At 41.4% G+C, this 23003-nt stretch overlaps 2 protein-coding genes across 11 annotated transcripts in view; one reads left to right on the forward strand and one right to left on the reverse strand.

Moving 5' to 3' along the window:
* The window catches only part of GPBP1L1 (GC-rich promoter binding protein 1 like 1), a 61696-nt gene extending 48697 nt beyond the window's left edge, over positions 1 to 12999 (reverse strand). For 2 of the 6 annotated variants that reach the window (XM_061632837.1, XM_061632834.1), the window contains exon 1: positions 2473 to 2737. The gene's annotated coding sequence lies outside the window, so the exon portion shown is untranslated. Of the gene's footprint in view, positions 1 to 1872; positions 1965 to 2225; positions 2416 to 2472; positions 2738 to 12976 lie in introns of those variants that run through there. The other 4 variants (XM_061632833.1, XM_061632832.1, XM_061632838.1 and 1 more) reach the window with 3 other exon arrangements.
* Positions 13000 to 13172: 173 nt separating this feature from the next.
* On the forward strand, positions 13173 to 17341 carry TMEM69 (transmembrane protein 69). Of its 5 annotated transcripts, none has more exons than XM_061632840.1 (4): positions 13173 to 13827; positions 14133 to 14334; positions 15024 to 15076; positions 16370 to 17341. In XM_061632840.1, the coding sequence occupies exons 3-4, from the start codon at positions 15035 to 15037 to the stop codon at positions 17090 to 17092; spliced, it is 765 nt and encodes a 254-aa protein (XP_061488824.1). In that variant the 5' UTR covers positions 13173 to 13827; positions 14133 to 14334; positions 15024 to 15034; the 3' UTR covers positions 17093 to 17341. The 5 variants fall into 5 exon arrangements, with proteins under 5 accessions (XP_061488824.1, XP_061488826.1, XP_061488825.1 ...); XM_061632842.1 differs by having other exon boundaries at positions 13173 to 13503; XM_061632841.1 differs by lacking the exon at positions 14133 to 14334 and having other exon boundaries at positions 13173 to 13503.
* Positions 17342 to 23003: the final 5662 nt, after the last annotated feature.

Raw genomic sequence — 23003 nt, forward strand, 5'->3', positions numbered from 1 at the left:
GTATTCACTATGTGGACTGTAAAATTATGTTGCACTTATGGTTGTTGTGTTGAAAGAGGGGGACGCAAATGGTAAATTAACTAAAATGATTTGTGAAAATGCGAATCATCCAAAACCCACTCATCTCCTTGAGATACATCTATAAAGAAAACCAACATATAATCATGCAAAAGTGAATACAAGTTTACATAAATGTAACACACATCTGGTAAAATTCAAATACACAGTGTAAACTGCTTTATACAATCAAGCAGCATATAAATTTTGTGTAATAAAAATTAAAATGATTTCCAAGTTCTATTATCCTTCCAAAACATACTTAGCTCTCCTCCTTACCCTGACAATGATCACCTAAACCAGAAGGACATAGAGTGTAGATTAAGGATCTAGTGGAAGATCTCTGATTTTCAGTAAGTTGGCAACAATTTCTTAACTCCCAATTGCTTAACAATGGCAACAAAATGGCACACACACACACACACACACAAATTAGACTGCTGAAATGAAGCAAATTGGGTGCAAAGGAGTAACCAAGAGTGTGTGTGGCAGGGCAGGGAGTTCAGTTCATGCCTGGTACTCAAAACAAATTCCTGAGCTCAGAATTCTTTAATTCCTTTTGCATCTAGCTCTGGTTGATTGATTTTGGGGTTCTAGACACAAAAAAGTAAATCCTGCAAGTATAAATTATGCCCACCCTAAGAAAACACTAGGCAAGTCTTCGTGTTTTTCCTACTGTATTTAAAGAGCTAAAAATAGTATTGTTATCTATAAATTTCTAGATGCTAAATTTTTCCTATGAGACCTATTAGACTGATGTTGTACTACTTTAGTATATTTTCTCTAATAAAGAAGGAAATGGAACAATTCTTATGACTGTCTTCAACATACTGGGCATATGCATAAAACTTGCTCTTTCCCAAGTAATGCCAGTGCAAGACAAAGCAACTATTATCTTAAGCCTCAAAACTATTTTCACCAGATCCTATTTAATAGTTATATTTTGCAGCCATCCAAATGTTTTATAAAAATAATGGTTTTTCATACACACACCAAAGAATTTCAAGCAGGACCTGGGGATATTATATAGCCAACAGAGAAAGACACATGAAGTGCACTTTCCACCCAAGTATTAACAAGTCTTCCATTAACTGCAGGAATCTGACACTTCACCCCTTACATGAGTTCTATATTGATAAGAAGTCTCCATGATCAAAGACTTTAATATTACACAAGCATAAGCCTTCCTTCTTCCTAAATATTCAAAACACTATATTTGTACTTCCCTACAAACACACCCACAAGTCAACTCCCTCCTTCTCAGCCTGCTCAGCAAGAACAACAGTGCTAGATTTTACAAGGCAGTCTGCATCAACAGTGTCTGCACAGAAGGCAAGAGATAATTATTAAGACCCGACACTTGCATATTTGTTCTTGAACACAGAGGTTTCTAGGGGAGGAGGGCGCAGAAAAAAATGAAAAGTGCCCCATAGAAAACTACACAAAACCAAGTATTCTACTTAAGTATTCCTAGTTTTGACCCACCACTTTGCCGTTTCGAGTTCATAAGTTGTTCCACAAATCAGCATTTGCCCCCTCCCCCCAGGAGAGCTCAGTACCCAAGAACTCTCTCACCATCACACTTTCTAATCCAGCCCATCCAGACCCGCTTACCCTAGCCTAGTTCCACAAACCTTTGAATACACTCTTGTGATCAGCTTCTCTCTCCCTATATCCACACTGCAATCTAGAATCCACTTCACCCTCTCCACAAAAAAAACAACCACTTTATCCCATCCACCATGAAAATCACACGAAATCCAAGGCTACCGTAATTACTCCTCCCCCTACTCAACTTTGCACTCAGAGGCCTACCGTAGCCTCCTTCTGCTATTCCACGGTTCAGCCCAGCTGATCCTTCCACACACCTCCCGTCTCCAGGTCTCCCAACACCATTCCCTTCTCCTTTATTACTCATTTGTCCAAGTAGCCCCCCCAATTGCCCTCTTTGCTAACGCCGTCTTCCCCCAACCTTCTCTCCGTCAAGCCCGTCCTAAATACTGTATCCCAAAAGCTTCCGCGACCAACAACTGCCCCAACCTACTCTCTTAATCATCAACCTACCCACCAGGCCTTCAACCACCCTTTCTTACCTGTCCCAGAACCTCCACTTGTTTATGCTCCCGCCCCCTTGCCTGCTCTAGGCTTCCCCCTTGCTCATTCCCTACCTTACTTTCCCCCAAGACACTGGCTGCTACTCCGCGCCGCCTCAAGTCCAGCTCCTCTTCCCTTTTCTCCACTCAAGGCCGTGCTTACGGGACCAGGCCCCAACTCGCCCCCCCTTCACTCTCTGTGTAGATTGAGTTCCCCACACCGAATCATAACAAAGCTCTGCCCAAAATGGCTGCCCGGCCGGGGGCCGGAGGGGGAGGGGCTACTCACGCGGGGGGGGGGAGAGGAGAGAAACACACCCACCTGGCCCAGTCCGTGCCAAAGATGGAGCGCACGCACGCTCACTTTCTGCTTTTGCTCGCCAAGCCAGGCAAAGTAGTCTCTCGCGTGCCGCCTACTAAAAAGCCTGCCCAGGACGGTCGCGCGTCCACCATTTCCACTTTGCGCATGCGTGAGCGTTTATCCTCCGGTTTGTGTTATCGGAGGCTGCTGACAAACCAGCCTTCGAATGGTACTTCCGTAATTCTTTGCACCTCACTGCTCGCAAACGTCCTGCTGCCCTAATACATCCTGGACTTTCCCCCTCTCCTTCTCCCCAATCCAAACAGAGCTCTTTAAACTCCATTCTTAAAAGGGCAGACACTCATTCGCTCTCTTTCAAAGAACGTGGGCCGAACAAACAGCCGTTCCTCCACGGAAAAACTCACAGGCCTGCGGGAGGCATAAAAGAGCTCTTCTAAATATTTTATATCTGTGGTTTGCTGCTTATCAGAGAACCCACTGGTGCAAAGAACCCCAACACAGGCTATTTACATTTAATAATGATTCTCAGAAATTCAAGAGCAACTTTCCTTAACCAGACTTTTACGTTCCTAAATAAATATAGGTTCATTCCAACATTTATCCATTATTCTACAACAAAATGTAGATTAGTTGGCCAAGGAATCTAATTTGCAGAGACTCCAAAAAGGCTGCTCTCTGACTCTGGCATGTTCTCACTGATCAAAGTGGGTCAACTCTATAAATAGTTGTGTAATATAACCTAAACCTTTTTAAACAATTCAAAGGAAAAGAAATAAGACAGTTTGTCCTTCCCAAATAGATATGGATTCAACTAAATAACTTTCCAGCAAATAATTCTGAATGAGAATTTTTTAAAAGTTGGCAGAAATAAACAGCTCTGCCTAATCTGTAAATATAGAAAACAACACACAAAAACAGCAACTGCCAGCTTTGTAGCTCAAACCCCTTTGTACTGACACAAGGCTGACTGCACTGGGCTGACTTTCTTTGCTATACAAACAGGCAAAAGATGCTAGTTTCTCAGGGACTCCCATACATTTCTCACTGCTTTCCAATTCGAGGTGTTGTGCAGAGCTAATTGATTTCTGTAGTGCACCATCCATAATAAAGCTAACAAACAAAGGGGAAAAAAGTGAGTTACTGAAAACAAAGGAGAAACGAATGGGAGACAAAACTATTATGCCTGCCTAATAATCAATACAAATATTATATGGTCACAGACCCAATAAAAATCAAACTAGATTTAGAAAGTTAGAAAGAGCATAATGTGAGATATGCTATGAAATTTAGCAAATTTAGATCAGTTAGAAAAAGTTTAATATGAGATATGCTGTGAAACATATATTTACTGATTTTTAGGAGTTACTAAAATGTTGTCCACAAACATACACTCACAAACCCAAATGTTGTTCACAGCTTCCCACAGAACTTCCAGCACTCAAAATATCCTCCTAGACAGAAATAGCTGCATATTATAATTGTTTCTTTCAAATGCCAAATACATATATTTAATTTAATTTATTGTAATTGTTTCTTTCAAATGCCAAGTACATATATTCTCCACACATGCTTCATTGGTAGGCAGTGTGAGACAGCAACAACAGGTTTCTCAGCATAAAAGTTGCCTGGACAGCAAACCAGAGAAAAGCAAAAGTTAAATCCTCAACTGAGCATCTAAACACCAAGAAGTGAAATAATTAATATGGAAGTTTTCCATAGAATTCAAACCTAAATTGTTTGATGGGTATTATAATTGTAATCATTTTGCATTAGTATAGCAGAAATGATGTATACTTAATCTCATTTACGATATGATGTATCTTACTTATGGTATATACAGCATATATGAATTGATACATAACAATTTGTGTGTAAAACATCAAGTAAGAATATAATAAGAGCTCTCCAGGATCAGACTAAAGTCCTATCTAATCCAGCATTGTGTTTACACCAGATGCCAATGGGAAGTCCAAAAGTAGAACATAAAGGCAATTATACTCTCTCACACTCATTTGCCCAGCAACCGGTATTCAAAGGCATGCTGCCTCTGATCCTGGAAGTAATATACATTAATACCTCAGTTAACAAAACTTCCAGGAAGGAAGCTCCTTTTAATGAAGGCTTTTTTAAAAGGTGCAAGTGACCAGCTTTGCTTTTCTATGGATAAACTTTCAAGGCCGGGCTCCAAGGCTGGGAAGGATCCAATAGGATTTGGAAGAGGAGTGGGTGGGTGAAGGTAGGCACCCTTTAAAGCCCCTGTTGAAACTGCCCTCACCATCTATGAGCAGATGTAGGAAACGATCCCTGTTCTTTCCATGATATTCCTACGTCTTCTACCAAAGTTTCTGTTTAAAAGTAATGTTCAGGAACGCATTTACTTTGTTAACTGAGGTATTACTGTATAGCCATCATGATATGTAGCCATTGACAGCCTTATCCTCAATGAATCCAATTTTAAAAAATTTTTATTTGTAAATTTAACAACGGGGGAGAAAAAAGGAAACAAAAATATTATAATATTCATTCCATGATTATAATATTCATTCCTATCATTCCATGATAGACGGTGGGTGTTTACCCTTTTAGGACCTTAGCAACCATAAAAGCTCACAAAGTCCACTTTTGTTGTTCTTCCGTTAATCCCCATACTTCAGGAATTTATTTTTAAAGTACAGGAGCATTTGCAAATATCAAGGATTTCACCAGTACAAAATTGATACAGACAACTTCAGACCAAAAATAATTTATCACTAGACAAGCCCTCATCATATGCCTCAACAAAGCATTTTCAGCATTATACATCTAGCATTCATCTTCCTATAAAGGCATTCTGGAGTCCAATGTATCTGAAATATTAATTTTTGCAGAATCAATCTTAATTTCAAATCTAAAGAAACATTCTGTATAGATTCTAAAGCAATTTGCCATTGTTTATGCTATATGATACATTCTAATTTTCTGTTCCACACCTTTGAGTTCCTGAACTTCTACTTTACCAAGATCCATTAAGCATTTATAAACAACAGTTATGCGGTTAACTTTCTGAAAGCATCAGATAATTCCCTTCAACAATTTATGAGACACTGAAGCATTCAAAGCAGTTGGTTCATAAAGCGACAGCAGCAAGTGTTGTAATTTAAGATATTGCCATTCAGTATTGGCAGTAAATGATGCATAAACTGTAAAATAGAAAATGACAAAAATTCTCCATCAGAGCCTATATACATTCGTTAATCTAATATATATACCACATTTAATCCAGTTCTTTCACAAAAAAGGCTGCTTATCTGTCTTCAAATGTGGATTATCCCATAATTTAGACTGAGTATATGGGTCAAATTGCAGCTGACGATACTATACAAGCCATGTCTCTCTAGTTGCCAAAATTGAAGGTGGTAATAGGTCCTTTCTTTTTATTGTACATAGACCTCAATACTAACCATATAAAAGGAGATGTTAAATAAGCCATCTCTACAATTACCAAAGCTGGGATATTTATAGAAAGAGAAATTTGCCAGTCATTTGTATGTGCTAAAAGATATGCCTTATGATATAAATGAATGTATTACCACCTTCCAATATTGGAAGCTTTAAGTGAATAAGGAGGTCAAGAATTATCCCAAATAAACTTTCTAAGTATTCCATTAATCTTTTGAAAATACACCTGGGTAATATATAATGTAATATAGCCAGGGCTTGTCCACTTTTGAGAATTATTTAACCCTTTCCCCCATTCCAATTAAACCAGAGTAGTCTACACCTGCACATATTTAAATTTGTATATGAGAAGCAACTTCAGTCTTTCCTGTTTATACCAGTATGCATCCCCTTTTGTTCGTCCTCGTCTTCTGATTTGTTGATTCTGTTAGGCTGATTAAGTACCAAAAGTGCAAACAGGTGCATATGCACCTGAAAAAAAAAACCCACCCAAGAAGTATGCAAAAGCACAGTCAGGCAATTGTAAATTTCAGCACACCATTTTGCAGTTTTCTAGTTGTGTGCAAATCTGAGGGATCAAAATAATATATATATAAGGTTAGTTGGTTTGTTTGAGTACTGCTTAACATAAAAAGAAAATTGCATAACCAGAACAAACCTGAAATTCCCCCTTCCCCTTTGCTGCAGAATATTGAATTTAAAGCCCGTATATAGTGAAAATCAAGAAATTCTTGAGGTAAAATTAAAAAACACAAAGCCCAATATAGGACACGTGCACATTTCAATATAAATCTTTACAGAACTTGGAAAAGTTACTTTTTTTGAACTACAACTCCCATCAGCCCAATCCAGTGGCCATGCTGGCTGGGGCTGATGGGAGTTGTAGTTCAAAAAAGTAACTTTTCCAAGCTCTGAATCTTTAAAACGCATACCATTAATCACATACAGTTTTAGGAGTTCCAGCTTCAAGCGTAACGTAGTGGAGGCTCTCTACCATGTTTTTTTTTATTTACATAAACTATAAAGGATACCAAGTTTCATAGAAATTGTCTTTCTTGGTGATACCTTGGGATACTCTCAATTTGATCGTTAATTTTTCCATGAAAGCAAGACACCATGTTTTCCTATACTAATAATCTACTGTAGCTCCTTGTAATGTTTTCCAGTGATGCTGGCGGCCATCAATAAATGACCTAATAGCGTTTTGTAGATTATACCTTTGTTTGCTCCTTCAAATAGGTTCAACATTGCCAGTTGTGGTGTTCTGTCTATTTGTTTGGGGATGATTATTTCAATTTCATTAAATATTAAAGTCCAATTTTTTATACTGTGGCACACTCCCACATGTGATGTTCCAGCCATTGCGCATCCCCTCCAACATCTGGGGGAGTGTATCCAATTAATTCAAGATAGATGTAGTGGTGTTTGCTTGTGCAGTTTTCTCCTCTTGTGCAAATCTGAGGGATCAAAAGAAAGGTAGGCTCCTCACTTCAGGAACACGGGGGAAATACTTACCAGCATGGCCATAAAAGAAATGAAAAGCACACACTTTTGACATTGCTCTGCAATATCTGGTGTATACATTTTTAATGTGGTTTGCTTGTGCAGTTTTCTGGTTTTGTGCAAACCTGAGGGATCAAATGGGGAAAAAAATAATCCATTTGCTGGAAATATATGAGCATTCCTGGAAAATAAAGGAAAGCATTGTGGAAGTAATGGGAATGGAAAAGGGAGTAGCAGAAAGTGCCAAGTGATCCATTCATCTAAAACCACAGAAATAAATCATTTGCAACTCCAAGTTCGCATGGCTTGGAGTCTGGTTTCCCCCAATTTATAGGATTATCCCTGTATTGGGTGAACACGAATTAATAGAGGAAAAGCATGGAGATTAGTGTTGTCTGAGGGTAACGTCATCTGGGGGAGGCTCTTTTTTGTTTTTTACATATTGTCTGAAATGTGAATGTTTTGTAGAGGTAGGGATTTTCCCCCATGGTATAATTTATGTATTTATGTATATGTTTTTAAATATAAGTTGCTTGGAGACTTTTGAGGTAACAAGTGACTAATATGTTTAATTAATAATAATAACAACAATAACCACCATTATGGTTGCCCTTTTCTGCACTTTCCCCAGCTCTACAATATTATTTTTGAGGTACAGCAACAAAAATACAAAGTATTCCAAATGTGATTACATCACAGCATTATGATGTTGGCAATTTTATTTTTAATTCCTTTCCTAATGAACCCCAACATGAAATCCACCTTTTCACAGCTTTTGCTCACTGGGTTAATGTTTTCATTAAGCTATCTACCACTGTCCCAGGATCTCTTTCCTGGTTAGCCACCACAACACAGACCCCATTAGTGTATATGTGAAACTAGTTTGTGGGATTTTTTTGCCCCAATGTGCGTCACTTTACACTTACTTACATTGAACTGCATTTGCCATTTTAATTCTCCTTCACCCAGATTGGAGAGATTCACCCAAATTGTGATCACCAAACCTGGTGTGATCACCAAATCTCCTGCTCACCATAACTCCAGATCTAAATGAGTACATTAAAAAGCACCAGTCCCAATACAGATCAGCGGGAGAATCAACTTTTTTACAATCCTCCATTGTGAGAACTGCCATTTATTCCTGTTTTTAACCAATTACCAATCCATAAGAGGACCCATCATCTTATCCAATGACTGCTAAGTTTGCTCAGGAGCCTTTTGAAACTTTGTTTTGAAGCTTTGTCAAAAGATTTTTGAAAGTGCAAGTATACAATGTCTAATGGGTCATCTCTATCCATATGCTTGTTGACACTCTCAATGGTTACTAAGACGAGAGTTATTTTCATAGAAGCCATGTTAATTGTTCTTCAACAATACTTGTTCTTCTGTATGCTTTATAATTTCCAGGACTGGCACAATTTTATACATTTAAAACAGCCTGTCCAGCCACTGCAGCAAACCATGTCAAGCACTTTCCTGGCCACCTTACCCAGAAGATCAGACTCTGAAGGAGGACCCCTTGGCCCTTTCTCAGAGTGAGGCAGGGCTGGGGAGAGGAGACTGAGAGGATGACAAAGGGACTTGCCTCACTGGGTGGCTGGGTGGGTAGCAGGCCAGCTGAACAAGCTGAGGTGTGCCAATTCACCATACCCTGCACAATTGTCTCATTATTGAGCCAGCCCTGAACATTAGAAGGGACCCATTCTTTTTTTTTTTTCAATTAATTTTTATTCTAATTTTCAAAACCAAAATAATACAAAAAGAAAACAACACAAATCAATAACTAATACAATACAAAAAAAATACATATATATAAAAATATTGACTTCCGATTTGTCATAGTTCAGCTATAAATCTATAATATATAACAAACCTATCTCTTAATAGATTATAAAATCACCTTCCTCCAGCGGTTATCTTAGTTGGTTTCAAATCTCATTAACATCATATCATTTTAATATTCCACAAAAAGTCAAAGAGAAGTTTCCAATCCTTGAGATATATGTCAATCAATTTTTTTTTCTAAATAAACATGTCAATTAATCCAACTCATCAAATCTACTAAATCCAGTAATTTCAAAACACTATAATTCAACTATAAATCTATAATATATAACAGACCTATCTCTTAATAGATTATAAAATCACCTTCCTCCAGCAGTTATCTTAGTTGGTTTCAAATCTCATTAACATCATATCATTTTAATCTTCCACAAAAAGTCAAAGAGAAGTTTCCAATCCTTGAGATATATGTCAATCAATTTTTTTTCTAAATAAACATGTCAATTAATCCAACTCATCAAATCTACTGAGTCCAGTAGTTTCAAATCGCTCTTCTGTCATTATCCATATTGGGTCCATCTTCCATCTTTACGCACCCAAAAATCTTGCTGTTATAGTCATATAATAAAAGTCTGATAGGAATTTCCTCCATCACAGATATTTTCTTACCATCAAATCCAAACGTAACACTGAAGTATTGTTTCAAAGCCGCATCTCTGCTCCTCTTTTCCACATGATACACTAGTACATTTCTTGAAGGTTTTTCCATTGACACAAAACAGGGATTAATTCTATTAACTTTCTCCATTTCAAATTCCATCAAATCCTTCCAGTCCAGGAATTTTTTGGAACCGATAATATCTTTATCTCCAATCTCTTCAATTCCTTCAGAGACAGCGCTGTATTCCAAACTGTAATATTTATCTCCAGGATCCGTCACAACCAGGAAATCCAAATCTTTTTTCATGTCCATATTTAAGCCAATCTCCATAGATTGAACCTTGCCTTTAATTTCTCTTTCATCCTTTTTTTGTTTTCCAGATCTATCTTTATTCTCCTTTCTCATAGAATCCTGAGTTTCTTTCAGCTCCTGTCTCATTTCATGAAATTCAGTTCTCCACGCTTGTCTATTATTTCTCAGTTCTTGTTTTATTGAGGTAATCCCATCCATTATTTTCTGAAGCATGTCTAGAAATAAAGTCCCTTCTTGTACATCCATGATCTTCTTAATTGCCATTCTTAAAACCAAAAGAACAAAACTCCTTCAATTTTCAATGTCCCAAGCAAAGAGCATTTATTTCTTTATCCAGTTACAAAGGAGTTAATCTTTCCAACGAACTAATGTCACACGCTAGACAGTCCTTATCTCTTAAATGTCCAGAAGTGCAAAAACAGCTTTTAGTTCACAGCGTTCAAATAACTAGTAGCAGAGAGAATGAGCAGATTCGTCAACAACAACAAAAAAAAAAGTAGATCAGAAAAAATAGTCCCTTATATATATTACACAAAAGTCTTATAAATCAAAAAGATTTCTTATCTCTCCCAATCAGAAAGCTCTCATCCGTTGTAATCTTTAAAACGCAATTTTCCATGTCAGCTTTTTGCAATAAAAAAAAAAAAAGATAAGCTATTTATATTTTCTTCCCCCTTAGTTCCGTAAATAAAGAAGGAAAGTCTTACCTCATCTAGGTTATCTTAATTGCTGTTACTTTGACAAATCTCTTTAGCTATATAGATAAGAAAATGATAAATGTAGACAGGAGGTTTGCCTGCTAGTCCGTTAAAAAAAAACGGGTCACTTATCCAGCTGAGCTAGCATAAAATCCTCGCTCTGTCTGAACTGCTGGAAGACAGACAATTCTGACGAATTCCAGGCTCCAACAATCAAAACAAAACTATGTGGCAGATCTCACGCTTCTTCCTTATCTGGAAGAAATCATCCCCAGTCAGAAAAAACCCTTCTGACTGAATTTAAAACTGGATAAGTTTCATCCAAGACGGGAGCCCATCTCAGAGGCAGCACAGGCGGAGGGATCCTCCTGGGAAGTGAGAAGGGACCCATTCTTTAGGGGATGAACAGAAGCTCACTGGGTGACCTTGGGCCAGTCACTGCCGCTCAGCCTCATGAAAACCCTATTCATAGGGTTGCCATAAGTCAGAATCGACTTGAAGACAGTACATTTACATTTTAGAGGGATCCTGGTAGTGGGTGATTCAGTCATTACAAACATAGGTACAGTAGGGCCCCGCTTATACGGCGGGTTCTGTTCCGGACCCCCGCTGTAAAGCGGAAATCGCCGTAAGGCAGAACCTCATTGACTTTAATGGGGCGCATCGCGCCAAAATGCCGCAAAATGCCGCAAAAGCAGCTTTTAAAGAGGGGAGGAAAGCCGCCGCATTAGCGGAGCGCTGGGAAGCGGGACCCTACTGTAGTGGGGTGTGTGATGGGCATGCAGACTGCAGGGAGATTTGCCTGCCTAGTGTGAAGGTTGCGGAGGCCACCCGTCATCTAGATACCCTGGTAGATAGTGCTGGGGAGGAGTCAGTGGTTATGATGCATGTTGGCACATGGTGAAATGTAGTCATGAGTTCCTGGAAGCAAAATTTAGGTTACCAGGTAGGATGCACATTAATACAGTGTGTTCACAGCCATAGAGGGCAATGTGCAGGGTTGAGATTTCCATTTACACAAATCATGTGTAATCATTAGTTATGTCTCTGAGCACTTTTATTAATGAACTTAAGTTATGCAAGCCTGGAAGAGAGTTTTTTAAAGGCTTTTCCAGATATAAAGGAAGATCTTCAGTCTATGATGAAGTTATTGAGAGGCAGTGTGCTCTGCTGTTTAACATGTTGGGACTATGACTGAAAGACATATGTTTAACAGATAAGGTTTGATCCTGTGAGGTGTGCCTGTCAGCAGTCACAAAATATAGCTTCATGGGGAAGGCAAAGTGTGGTAGGAGCTGCTATTGCTGCTGTGTTCCAAAATCTGGCAGTCCTCCTCTATTTCTGTCACTTGTTTGCTCCTATGCTCATCCTCCTTGCCTCTCTATTTTCCGCACTTCTTCCCACAAGAGACAGCTAGCCTCTTATCCAAGACACACTTGATCCTCCTCAGCAAGTATGCAAACTTACTTGGGAGTAGGGTTGCCAGGTTCATGTCCTGAGACTGATCCTGTATCTTTAGGAGAAGAGAAAGTCAGCGAAGTGCAGGTGTTCTTGCAGCATTGTAATGAGAAAAACCACAAGGTGGAATATTTCCTTCCCCATGCACAACTTTTAAAGATACATAAGACCTCTTGGAGGCCAGGCCTGGCAACCAAGAGGTCTTCTGTATCTTTAAAGGTTGTGCGGGGGGGGGGGGAGGGAGAATTCCACTTTGTGGGTTTTCTCCTTACAGTGTTGCAAGAACACCTGCACTTGGCTAACTTTCTCTTCTAAAGGTACAGGATCAGTCTCAGGACATGAACCTGGCAACTCTACTTGGGAGTAAGGCTCATTGAAATTAATGAGACTTGGAAAAAAATGGAAATGGACCAACTTCAAGTTGATTCCGACTTATGGGTGACCCTATGAATAGGCTTTTCATGGTAAGAAAGTAAGCAGTATTCAGAGGTGGTTTGCCATTGCCTTCCTCTGAGGCTGAGAAGTAGTGACTGGCCCAAGGTCACCCAGTGAGCTTCATGGCTGTGTGAGGATTCGAACCCTGGTCTCCCAGGTCTTAGTCCAACACCTTAATGGTACCACTACATCACACTGGCTCTCTAATGGGACTTACCTCTGATTAAATATGAATGGGATTGTTCTGGCAAATCTGGAAAGTGATTGTTGCCATCTTCCCAGGTGTGGGGAACTGGCCCTGCAGACATTGCTGAACTACAACCCCCATCAGCCCTAGCAAGCATGGCCAATCGCCAGGAATGATGGGAGATATAGTTCAGCAACATGTAGAGGGCCAAAGGTTTCCCACACCTAGTTTAGCGCTTTGTCACTTTCAGACCTCCCATCTAATGTTGGCAATAACTCAGCTTGTCTTTCAGTTTCCTCCTCGGCTCGTTCTCCTGCCTCCTGTCTTAGCCAACTGTTGGAACAAATTAACTCCACAGGCTGGCTTTAAGGTTTTTCCATCCTTTTACTAGGTTTAACTTTCCCGCCTTCTCTTTTCGCTCTCAATGATCTCACTTCCGGATGACTGCGGCCACTGAAAGAACAAGGGAAGTTCTTCGGAAGGATTGTCCGGATGTCGGATACCTCTCACAATCACAGCCACGCGAACAGACGAGTAAGATCCACATGTGAACACAGGTACAGTTGTTTTGTACCCAGGGGCAACATAACGTGTGAACACTCCCATAGCTAGAGTTTAATACCACTGAAGATATCTAGGTAGAATCAGCCAGGCATTTTGCAGTCCAGCACTGTTCGCAGATTCCTGCCAAAATGCATCTCAGAGGAAGACCTACTGACGAACGCTAGGGAGCAGCAGTTAAGAAAAGACAGGATCGACATACGCATGGCTGCTCTTAGTAAACAAGAACGGAAGTCTAGCCTCAGGTCCAAGCCGAGAGGCTACTTACGCACATCCGGCGGAATTACATTAGAAGACAGGAAACTCGTCCCCACACTCAGGTAGAGTATGGTTTATACTTAGGTTGCTGCTGGAATTTTTTTTTAGGGCAAATCTAGGAATACTTTTACTATCTTGCGTACATGTGCTTCCCCCACCTGGTACAATTTTACCAAGTACTTTTTAAAAAGACAAAACCCTGTAGAGGCCCTTTGGATTTGGGGGGAGGTTTCTGTAGAAATCTGCAAAATCACCGGGTCGCGCTTTTCCTGTCTGCCTTTTACAGCCGAACGTTGATACCTAGGTTGATACCAGAGCACAGACTACTCATTTGGTGACCTCCACTGTCTACATGCTTCTCTTGCAGCTCCCTCTATCCTTCCCTGTTACTAAAGGGCGAGTATGTATAGACTTGTTACAGGCGGGAAAAGACTCGTGGAAAAGCGGAGCAAAGTACCACCGTGATCAGCAATATTCGGAGGCTTAGAAAGAGGAGGGAGAATGAATTCCCGGTATAGGGAATGAAGACAGAACAAGAAATCTCTTCAGATTACATTAGAGAAAACAAAGTGAGCAGTTCTGCTTGTGAGAGAGCTGCATAACATGCAACACCCTTGAACAGATTATTGGACTTGGTAGAGCCGGTGATTTGTTAACAGGTCTAAAATTCTAAAATAACTTTGAGAAATACAAACTTGGTTTTGTTAAGAATTTTTAAAATCTGAGCCTTCTCTTTACTGGGTTGTGTTAACTGAGAAGTTACATTAACCTTGGCTTGCTCCAGCATTGCCTTTGATGGGTGGGAAATGGGCATATGCATCTATACAGTACACTATTTTGTTTTGAACAGCTGTATGTGTGTGCCACTTTAAAACTTTTTTTTAAATAGGCCTTTGATGCTGTCCACTACTACTGACATCCTCCACCAGCATACATAGTCAAGTCCAGCAAACCCCAAACATACCTGCAAGCTAAGATACTGCAACTGTCATAGGGGTCACAAGCCCTGAGTTCCTTGCTGCTCCCATTATTCAGTGGCTGGAACTCATTTCCTATGTTCAGACCTCATATAGTAGTTATCACTGATGGGCTATGTGGGGCTTGAGCTCCCAAATATCTCTGGGATATTTTGAACTTCATGCAGCTGTGCTGGCACTGGAGGAAAATTGCTTCAGCACAGCACAATAGTGAGCGGATTGCGTTATATTTCAGGCAGTGTAATACATGTAATATTCAGCTAACCATCCCTGTCTTTCAGGATCTGTGAAAATGTTCTGCCTTCTACGATACTGTTTTCAAGTTCCTTCCAAGGTAAAGTTCTCCCAAACCATTGCATTTTGGTTTGTTTTTAAGACTTGTCTATATAAAAATACTCATTGCTTACAGAAGTGAGAGAAAGCTGTCTTAATATCTGTTTGTCAGAATAAATTTTGTTTATTTTGTAGCTTTTTTGAGATGCAAAAATATTCACACACATTTAAAGAACATTTGTAAAAACATATAAAAAGAGATTGCTGGATCAGGCCAGTGGCCTATCTAGTATACATCTCTTGCATAGATGGGTTTCTCATATGTTTGAGAATTTTAAATTGCATTTTCATTATTAAATAATGAGAATTTTATTGCATTCTGATTAGGTAACAAGATACTAGAGAAGTCAAATCACACCAAAGTCTAGAAGTTGTTGCTTCCTGGAGTCACTTTTCCCCACTTGCATTATTGTATATATAATAACATGAAATTTCTTTTTGCTGATATGTTCAGTAATGTATGTTGTTAAACTTTGTCTGAAATGCCAGGACAGAAAAATGACTGTGTTCGTATCTTATTAATAGTATTCGTTCTGTAACTTAGCAAAATTATCAGTGGAAATCATAAATAGGACTGACTTATAAATCAAGGTTGGAATGCTCCATAATTGCCAGGTCAAATTAGGGCCATGGTCTGGAGGTTTCCCACCCCTGATCTAGAGTACATGTTCTCAAATTTTATCATACTGAGTTTATCTAGTAACATTAGGTGCAATCTGACCAAGACAAGACTCTGGTTGGTGGTGTACTGTCATGTCTCAGGACTGGGACCAACTTAATCAAACTAAAATGATATGGGTATCATATCTTAAGTATGACTTACACACCTTAATGGTGAGACCCCAGGAAACAAGTGATCCAGGAATGAAGGATTTGTCTCAATGAGATGTAAGCATTTGATATGTTTCTGCATACTTAATGTCCTTGAGACATTATCACTAAATACACTACTAAACATGGATTCTTCCATTAGAACTACTACAAGGGAAATAAGTCGATGGCTTGTCTATGCAAGACAAACAGAAAACAATTCACTGGATTTCCTCCAATTATTATTCCAGAACGCTATTTAGATCAAAGTGATTAAATCTGATGCAACAAAAACAATGGGTCTAGTAGCACCTTAAAAACTAATAACATTTTTAATGACAAAGTGGACTGTAGTCCATAAAAGCTTATCAGGTACATGAAGCATTACCTTGAAAAGAACAGTATAAGAAGTAGTTGATTCCTTAAGCTACCACAAGGCTGAGTGATGCCAAATAGTGAAGTGTTTTTGCATTTGTAATTGCAGATGATGTATCTTCAGAGACTTCCACAGCCTGGATGGAGTAAGGCAGTCTGCTCTGCTGTCCCTTTTGATAATATTCTGGGTGTCCTGCCAAAATCACAGCTCTTTAGGCATTCATCTGCCAGCATAACCAAGGCACAGAGTTTCCATTCCTCCTGTTGCAACTTGAAGAAAAAGAAGCCCCCAGAACCTGAACCTCGACAACTAGATCTGCTGCGATATGACATGCCATCACTTAAGGATTCTTCAAAGCCTGCTCTGTATTTGGGCTTTGCAGGATTAATTCCATTTGTTTCAATACCTTTGTTAATGGCTATCCAGGAGGTATCCTACCCAGAGCTGGTGTTTGCTCAGATTGCATATGGCGCCTGTGTAGTATCTTTCTTAGGAGGGATCAGATGGGGATTTGCTCTTCCAGAAGGCAGTCCTGCCAAACCTGATTGGATTAATTTGGCTAACAGTGTTGTTCCTTCATTATTTGCCTGGCTTGCTTTGCTTTTTAAAGATGACCCCATTCAAGCTGGAATGACTGTTATAATAGGATTAGGGATAGCCCTGCATTATGATCTTGCTCTCCTTCCCACCTATCCCAGATGGTTTAAAGCCTTGAGGGCAATCCTAACTATAGTGGCTGCATGTTCTCTCATTGCCACATTATGTATTGTAAACGCTTATCCAGAGAAACGATTAAGTCGTTATGCAAGTGAATCAGAAGTATCAAAATAAAACTACAATGGCCTGTGAGGTAATTGTGGGTCACTCCTAAACAATTTTTACAAAGTTTTGCATGAAAATGAACTGTGGCTCCTCTGTGAAGACTATTTTAACAGAATAAGAAAATGGTGGTTGCTTATTAACATATAGCTGAGTTTGTGGACTGAAAGAAGAACATGTTGATGGTTGGCGGTTTTTGCGTGAAACAACACGTTACGTTGGATGTAAGATGGTAAAGAATCATCACAGAGGCTTGAGAAAGTTTAAGAGTCTTTTTTTATTTAGACATTAAGGCCAAAGGCTTTTACAGTAGAGACATGTAGAGTTCCCCCCCCCCTTCAAGGAGAAGCTGTCAGTTCAGAGACAAGACACAGACAGCACAGCACAGAACAGCAATAGAAAACAACTAGAACTTTTTCCCAAGCTGTTATCACCCGTTACCATGGCAACGTGTCTGTTTCCCAGGCCAGTCTTAGCTGATAACGCTGCTCCTGCAGACACATGCTTGTAACTCTTTCAGACCTGATGAAAACATCCTTAGGCAGTACAGCCTAATGCCAACAGAACAAGCTCAGTAGAAGAGTAGATGCTGAAAGTCTAAGAGGAGTTTTGCACATGACAAGAAATTGGAGGTGTCTCATACTTCTGCTGCAATATGCAAAGAGGAATTACTGCATCTCCTCCATGATGAGCTGCTGCTGTGGAACACTTCTGTTTCCGTTCAAGGAAATGTATGGATATTTTTTGAATGTTATACTAGAATTACAACTTATGAAGATTTCTTCCCTCACTTTTTGGTAATGTGGAAAGCTGTTTGTTATCCTATACTTTCTAATGCAATTACCTTGTTACTTTTCTAATCTCAAAAAGTCCAATAAGAAAAGTAATGGAAAACTGCACTGGAAAGCGTGGGCTAACGAGCACTAGCTGGCAATGGCATTTAAGCTCTTTGCAAACACATCTGGATGAATGCTCAATAAACAGCCAGTCTGGAAGTTCCCCATATTTAGTACTACATAAATGGGACTTTTGGTTAAAGATGGTTAAGACTGGGTGATAAAAGTACTTAGGATTGCAGCCTTAAAGCCTGATCCTGGGTTTGTCTACTCAAAACAATGTCCTGTTTAGCACACTAGGGTTTATTCCTAAGAGAGAATACATAAGAAGTTTCATTCTAGTATTGCTGGACTTGCCAAGGCTTATGTGTAGCATAGTGTGGGGACAGGAGTCAATTAGAGATTGAATATTTGAATAAGAATGTAATTGCCCTGCTGAGCTGACCAAATATCCATCTTGTCCAGTATCCTCTTAACAAAAAAGGGTTGTTTGTATTCTTATGCCAAGCTCACACATGGGTGAACAACCCTCCCATTTTATTAGATTCCCCACCAGTAAGTAGGTGGGTATGCTACCTCTAAAAAGCCATCAGGGCTAATGCCGCCCTGGGCTCCTACAGGAGGAAGGGTGGAATATACATCTAATAAATAAGGCAAACTTTTGGGTCTCATAAGCAATGACAGAGCACATCCAAGGAATTCCCTAGAAATAACAGAGAAGAAAATCTACATCATGATTTTTTTTGTTAACACACAACTGTAGAGGCTTGCCCCTTCACAAAAATCTGCTAAATAAATGTACACTGAACATTCACTATGAGTAGGAATGTTTAAACCGTGGTGTCAACCTGAGACTGAGGCTGCCATCCCATACACACTGTCAGGGCGTCAGACGACCAGGTGCCAGGTTGGGGGTATGAGGATTCAGAAATGGAGGAGGAGGGGCCCAGTTCGTTAGAGCAGACTGGAGAAGGAGAGGAAATTCCAGAGATAGCGTTGCATAGCAACGGAGACCTTGAAGGTCTCACAGAACTGGAGTCTTCCCTCGAAGTTCCCACGCTGCCTCCTGAGCCAGAGAAAAGCGGCAAGAGATTGCAAGACAGTTTGAGGCTTGACCCCCCCCTCTCCCATACCAGAGTCGGAGACTTCAGAAGAGGAGGGGCCCGTGCTTCCCCCGTCGCCACATACGCGAAGACAGTTGAAAAGACAGGAGAGGAAGGGGGGCAGGAGGGTGGTGACCGAGTGTCCGGTAAGGAGGAGCGAAAGGCTTCGCGCCCATTTGCCCCCCTCTTAAGAGACAGGCGGGAAAGCGGTCCCTTGCTCTGTCAACTTTCTTCCACGTCGCAGGATCTATAACTCTGTGTTGCTTCATGAGAAGGCGCAGTCTATGTTTGGATATTACCTTAATAAAATCTGAATTGCTTTCAACCACAAGCCTGGTTCCTGAGTCCCGTCCTGGGCCTGACAGCTTGACAGAGCCATCTAAATCACCCTCCACGCTCTCTTCACTTGACCGTGACAAGATGTCAAAGGGAGCGGCGGGGGGAACAAATCCCACTTCTGAGACGGAAGAAGAGACTTTTGAGGGCTAATGTGGCTGATCTGCAGACGGATGTTCAAACCTTGCTGGCAGCAGTCAAGGCGCTGAAAACGGATAATCAGGCCTTGCAAGCCACGGTTGATCGGATGCGGGCAGCCCCTCCAGCCGCGGCGGTGAAGGTTCCCATTGGATTACCCCCAAAGTATGCGGGGCAAAGTGATCAGTTGGCAACTTTCGTGGCTCAATGTGAGCTGTATTGGATGTCAGGAATGCAGAATTTCCGAGTGATGGTGCTAAAGTGGCCTTCGTGATCAGCCTCCTGGAGGGAGAAGCTGCAAAATGGGTGACCCCGTACCTAGTGAGAAAGGATACCCTCCTAGGAAGATACAGAGGATTTATCCAAGAAATGACCGAGATGTTTCAAGACCCGCAACGAGCTGAAACAGTAGCGCGGCAGTTAGGCGCACTGAAACAAGCCAAAGGAACTGTTTCTGAGTACACTAATGCCTTTAAAATTTTGTCCCCGGAAACGGGTTATAATGAGGCAGCCTTGATGTTTATGTACCAAAGTGGACTGAATGCTGAAATTCTGGATGAGCTGGCCAGGACCTCCCCCCCCCACTGACCTGCCAGGGCTAATCCGGCTATGTTTACAGATCGATCACAGGCTGGAAGGAAGGCGCCTGGAAAAGAAACAGGAGGTCCCGAGATATTCAGCCTTGGCATCCCGCAGCAAGGTCCTTTCCACTTCAGGAACGGCAGGTAATGCACCCGAGGGACAGGGAGGGGCTAGGCTGAGACTGTCAGAAGAAGAAAAAGAGAGACGCCGCCGAGAGCGTCTATGTTTTTTTTGTTCGAAACCGGGCCATGTGGCCAGAGATTGTGGGCTGAAAGGGGGGAAGGCAGAGCCGTCGGGAAACTAAAACACCCAGTCCAAGTGCAGGCCGGTGGACTGGGGGCAGCGTTGTATAAAGGCCCTCCAATGACCCAACCCCCCTCCAAAGGAGTGTTGGTTCTACCTATTCGGATTACAACTTCCCAAGGAGTGATGTTTAACTCCACTGCATTAATTGACAGTGGGGCCTCCACGAATTTTATGGATGCAAAGTTAGCCAAGCGTTATGGAATTTCTAGGTGGAAACTGGACGTTCCCCTATCTGTGGAGACCATCGATGGGAGACCCCTGAAGTCAGGAGGGGTGACACACACCACGGAGGAATTGAAACTCCAAATTCCTGGGCATGAGGAGTTCATTTCGCTGTACGTGTCAGATCTCTCGAACTTTGAGGTGATTCTGGGAATGCCCTGGCTAGCCAAGCACGAACCCAAAATAGGTTGGAAGGAGGCGGTGGTGTGGTTCATCTCTCAGTATTGTCAAGAGAACTGTCAACCCGAAGGAATCAAGAACACCTTAGCGGGGGCAGTACAAGAGAGCGAGCAAGTGACCCTTCCTTCGAAGTATGAGGAATTCAAAGACGTGTTTGATGAAAAAGAGGCAGAGACTCTACCCCCCCACCGCCCTTACGACTGTGCGATTGATCTCGTGCCAGGAGCCAGCATCAAATCGGGGAGAATTTACTCTCTCACAGAAATTGAGAGGGAGGCCCTGAAGGAATTTCTAGAAAAGAACCTGAAGCGAGGATTCATAGGTCCCTCACAGTCCCCTGCTGGAGCGCCCCTGTTGTTTGTGAAGAAGAAGGGGGGGAGCTCAGACCTTGTAACGACTACCGTGCATTGAATCAGATCACCATCCCCAACAGTTACCCACTGCCCTTGATTTCAGAGCTACTAGACCGCCTGCGCTCAGCAAAAATCTTCACGAAGTTGGATTTAAGAGGAGCATACAATCTGGTCAGAATGAAAGAGGGACATGAATGGAAAACAGGATTTCTGACTTCTTACGGTCAGTTTGAATATTTGGTCATGCCGTTTGGGCTTTCGGGGACCCCAGGCGTGTTTCAAAAGTTCATGAATGACGTGTTTAGAGACCTGTTGGACACGTATGTGATTTGTTACTTGGATGATATCCTAGTGTTCTCAAAGAATCAAGAAGACCATGACCAGCACGTAAAAACTGTGTTGAGGAGACTGAGAGAAAATCATCTGTATGCTAAGCTAGAGAAATGTGGATTTGACCTCAAGTCTCTGGACTTCCTTGGGTACCGAATCTCAGTGGGGGGAGTGGAGATGGACCCAGGGAAAGTGAGTTGTATACTGGACTGGGGTCAACCTGTCACCAAAAAGGATGTACAACGTTTTCTAGGGTTTGCCAATTACTACAGAAAGTTCATTCCAGGGTTTTCCAAATTAACAGCCCCCCTGACTGACTGCTTAAGGGGAAAGAAGAAATTCCAATGGACAGAGAACGCCACAAATGCTTTTGAGGAGCTGAAAAGAAGATTTGCTACTGAGCCCATTCTGCGTTTCGCCGATCCAACCCGCCCCTTCGTCGTGGAAGCCGATGCTTCGGATTTTGCCATCGGGAGGGTCCTTCTGCAATTAGACCAAGAAGGGAAGAAGCTGCACCCCTGCGCGTACTTTTCTAGAAAGTTAAAGCCTGCAGAGAAGAACTACACAGTTTGGGAGAAGGAACTACTAGCCATCAAGGATTCTTTTGAGAACTGGAGACAATACTTGGAGGGGGGCTCTCATCAGATTGAAGTGCGCTTCGACCACAAGAACCTGGAAAGCCTGCAAACAGCCAGGAAGCTGAACCAGAGACAGATAAGGTGGTCCTAGTTCTTCACTAGGTTCAACTTCAAGATTACTTATCATGCTCAAGCTAAAAACCAGAGAGCAGACGCCTTATCCAGACAGCCACAATTCCAAGGCAGTGAATATGATGACCAGCCTCAATACGTGATCCCGCCGGAGAAATTAATGTTGGGATCATGTCAGCCTTCATGGGAAGAAGAACAAAAAAGGGCACAACAGGCAGATGCAGACCTGCAACGATATAGTCAGGAGGCGGGACAAGATCAAGATCCAGAAGTAAGTTTCCACTGGCGAGATGGACTGTTATGGTTCAAAGCAGCCAGGTATGTGCCAGAAGGAGAATTAAGACTCAGAGTCCTACGTCAGTGCCATGACTCCATCACCGCGGGGCACTTTGGTATTTATAAAACCATTCAGAACGTGGCCAAGGACTTTTGGTGGCCTAAAATGCGTCGAGACATTGAGAACTATGTAAAATCGTGTTCTGTCTGTGTGCGGGCGAAAACACAAACAGGAAAGCCAGCTGGGCTGTTACAACCACTACTTGTCCCAAACGAACCCTGGAAGGACCTTTCCATGGATTTTATAACTGATCTACCAAAGTCACAAGGAATGACGGCCATCCTGGTGGTGGTCGATTTACTCACCAAAATGGCGCATTTTCTCCCTGTTCAGGGGCCTTAGAGGCAAAAGAAACAGCCAAGTTATTCATCAGGGAAATCTACCGGTTGCATGGATTGCCAAACAGTGTAGTCTCAGATCGAGGAACTCAGTTCACAGCTAAATTTTGGAGAGCAATGTGGAAACAGTTGCAGACGGAGCTAAAACTCTC

Source organism: Rhineura floridana, chromosome 6 (assembly GCF_030035675.1).
Source record: "Rhineura floridana isolate rRhiFlo1 chromosome 6, rRhiFlo1.hap2, whole genome shotgun sequence".
NCBI classification, from domain to species: Eukaryota; Metazoa; Chordata; class Lepidosauria; order Squamata; family Rhineuridae; genus Rhineura; species Rhineura floridana.

What these genes read in the sequence shown, in the direction of transcription:
- TMEM69 (XM_061632840.1), top strand. Translation starts at nt 15,035, where the DNA reads ATGTTCTGCCTTCTACGATACTGTTTTCAAGTTCCTTCCAAG. An exon ending in GTTTTCAAGTTCCTTCCAAG is followed by an intron (nt 15,077 to 16,369) that starts GTAAAGTTCTCC and finishes TTGTAATTGCAG; the next exon opens with ATGATGTATCTTCAGAGACT.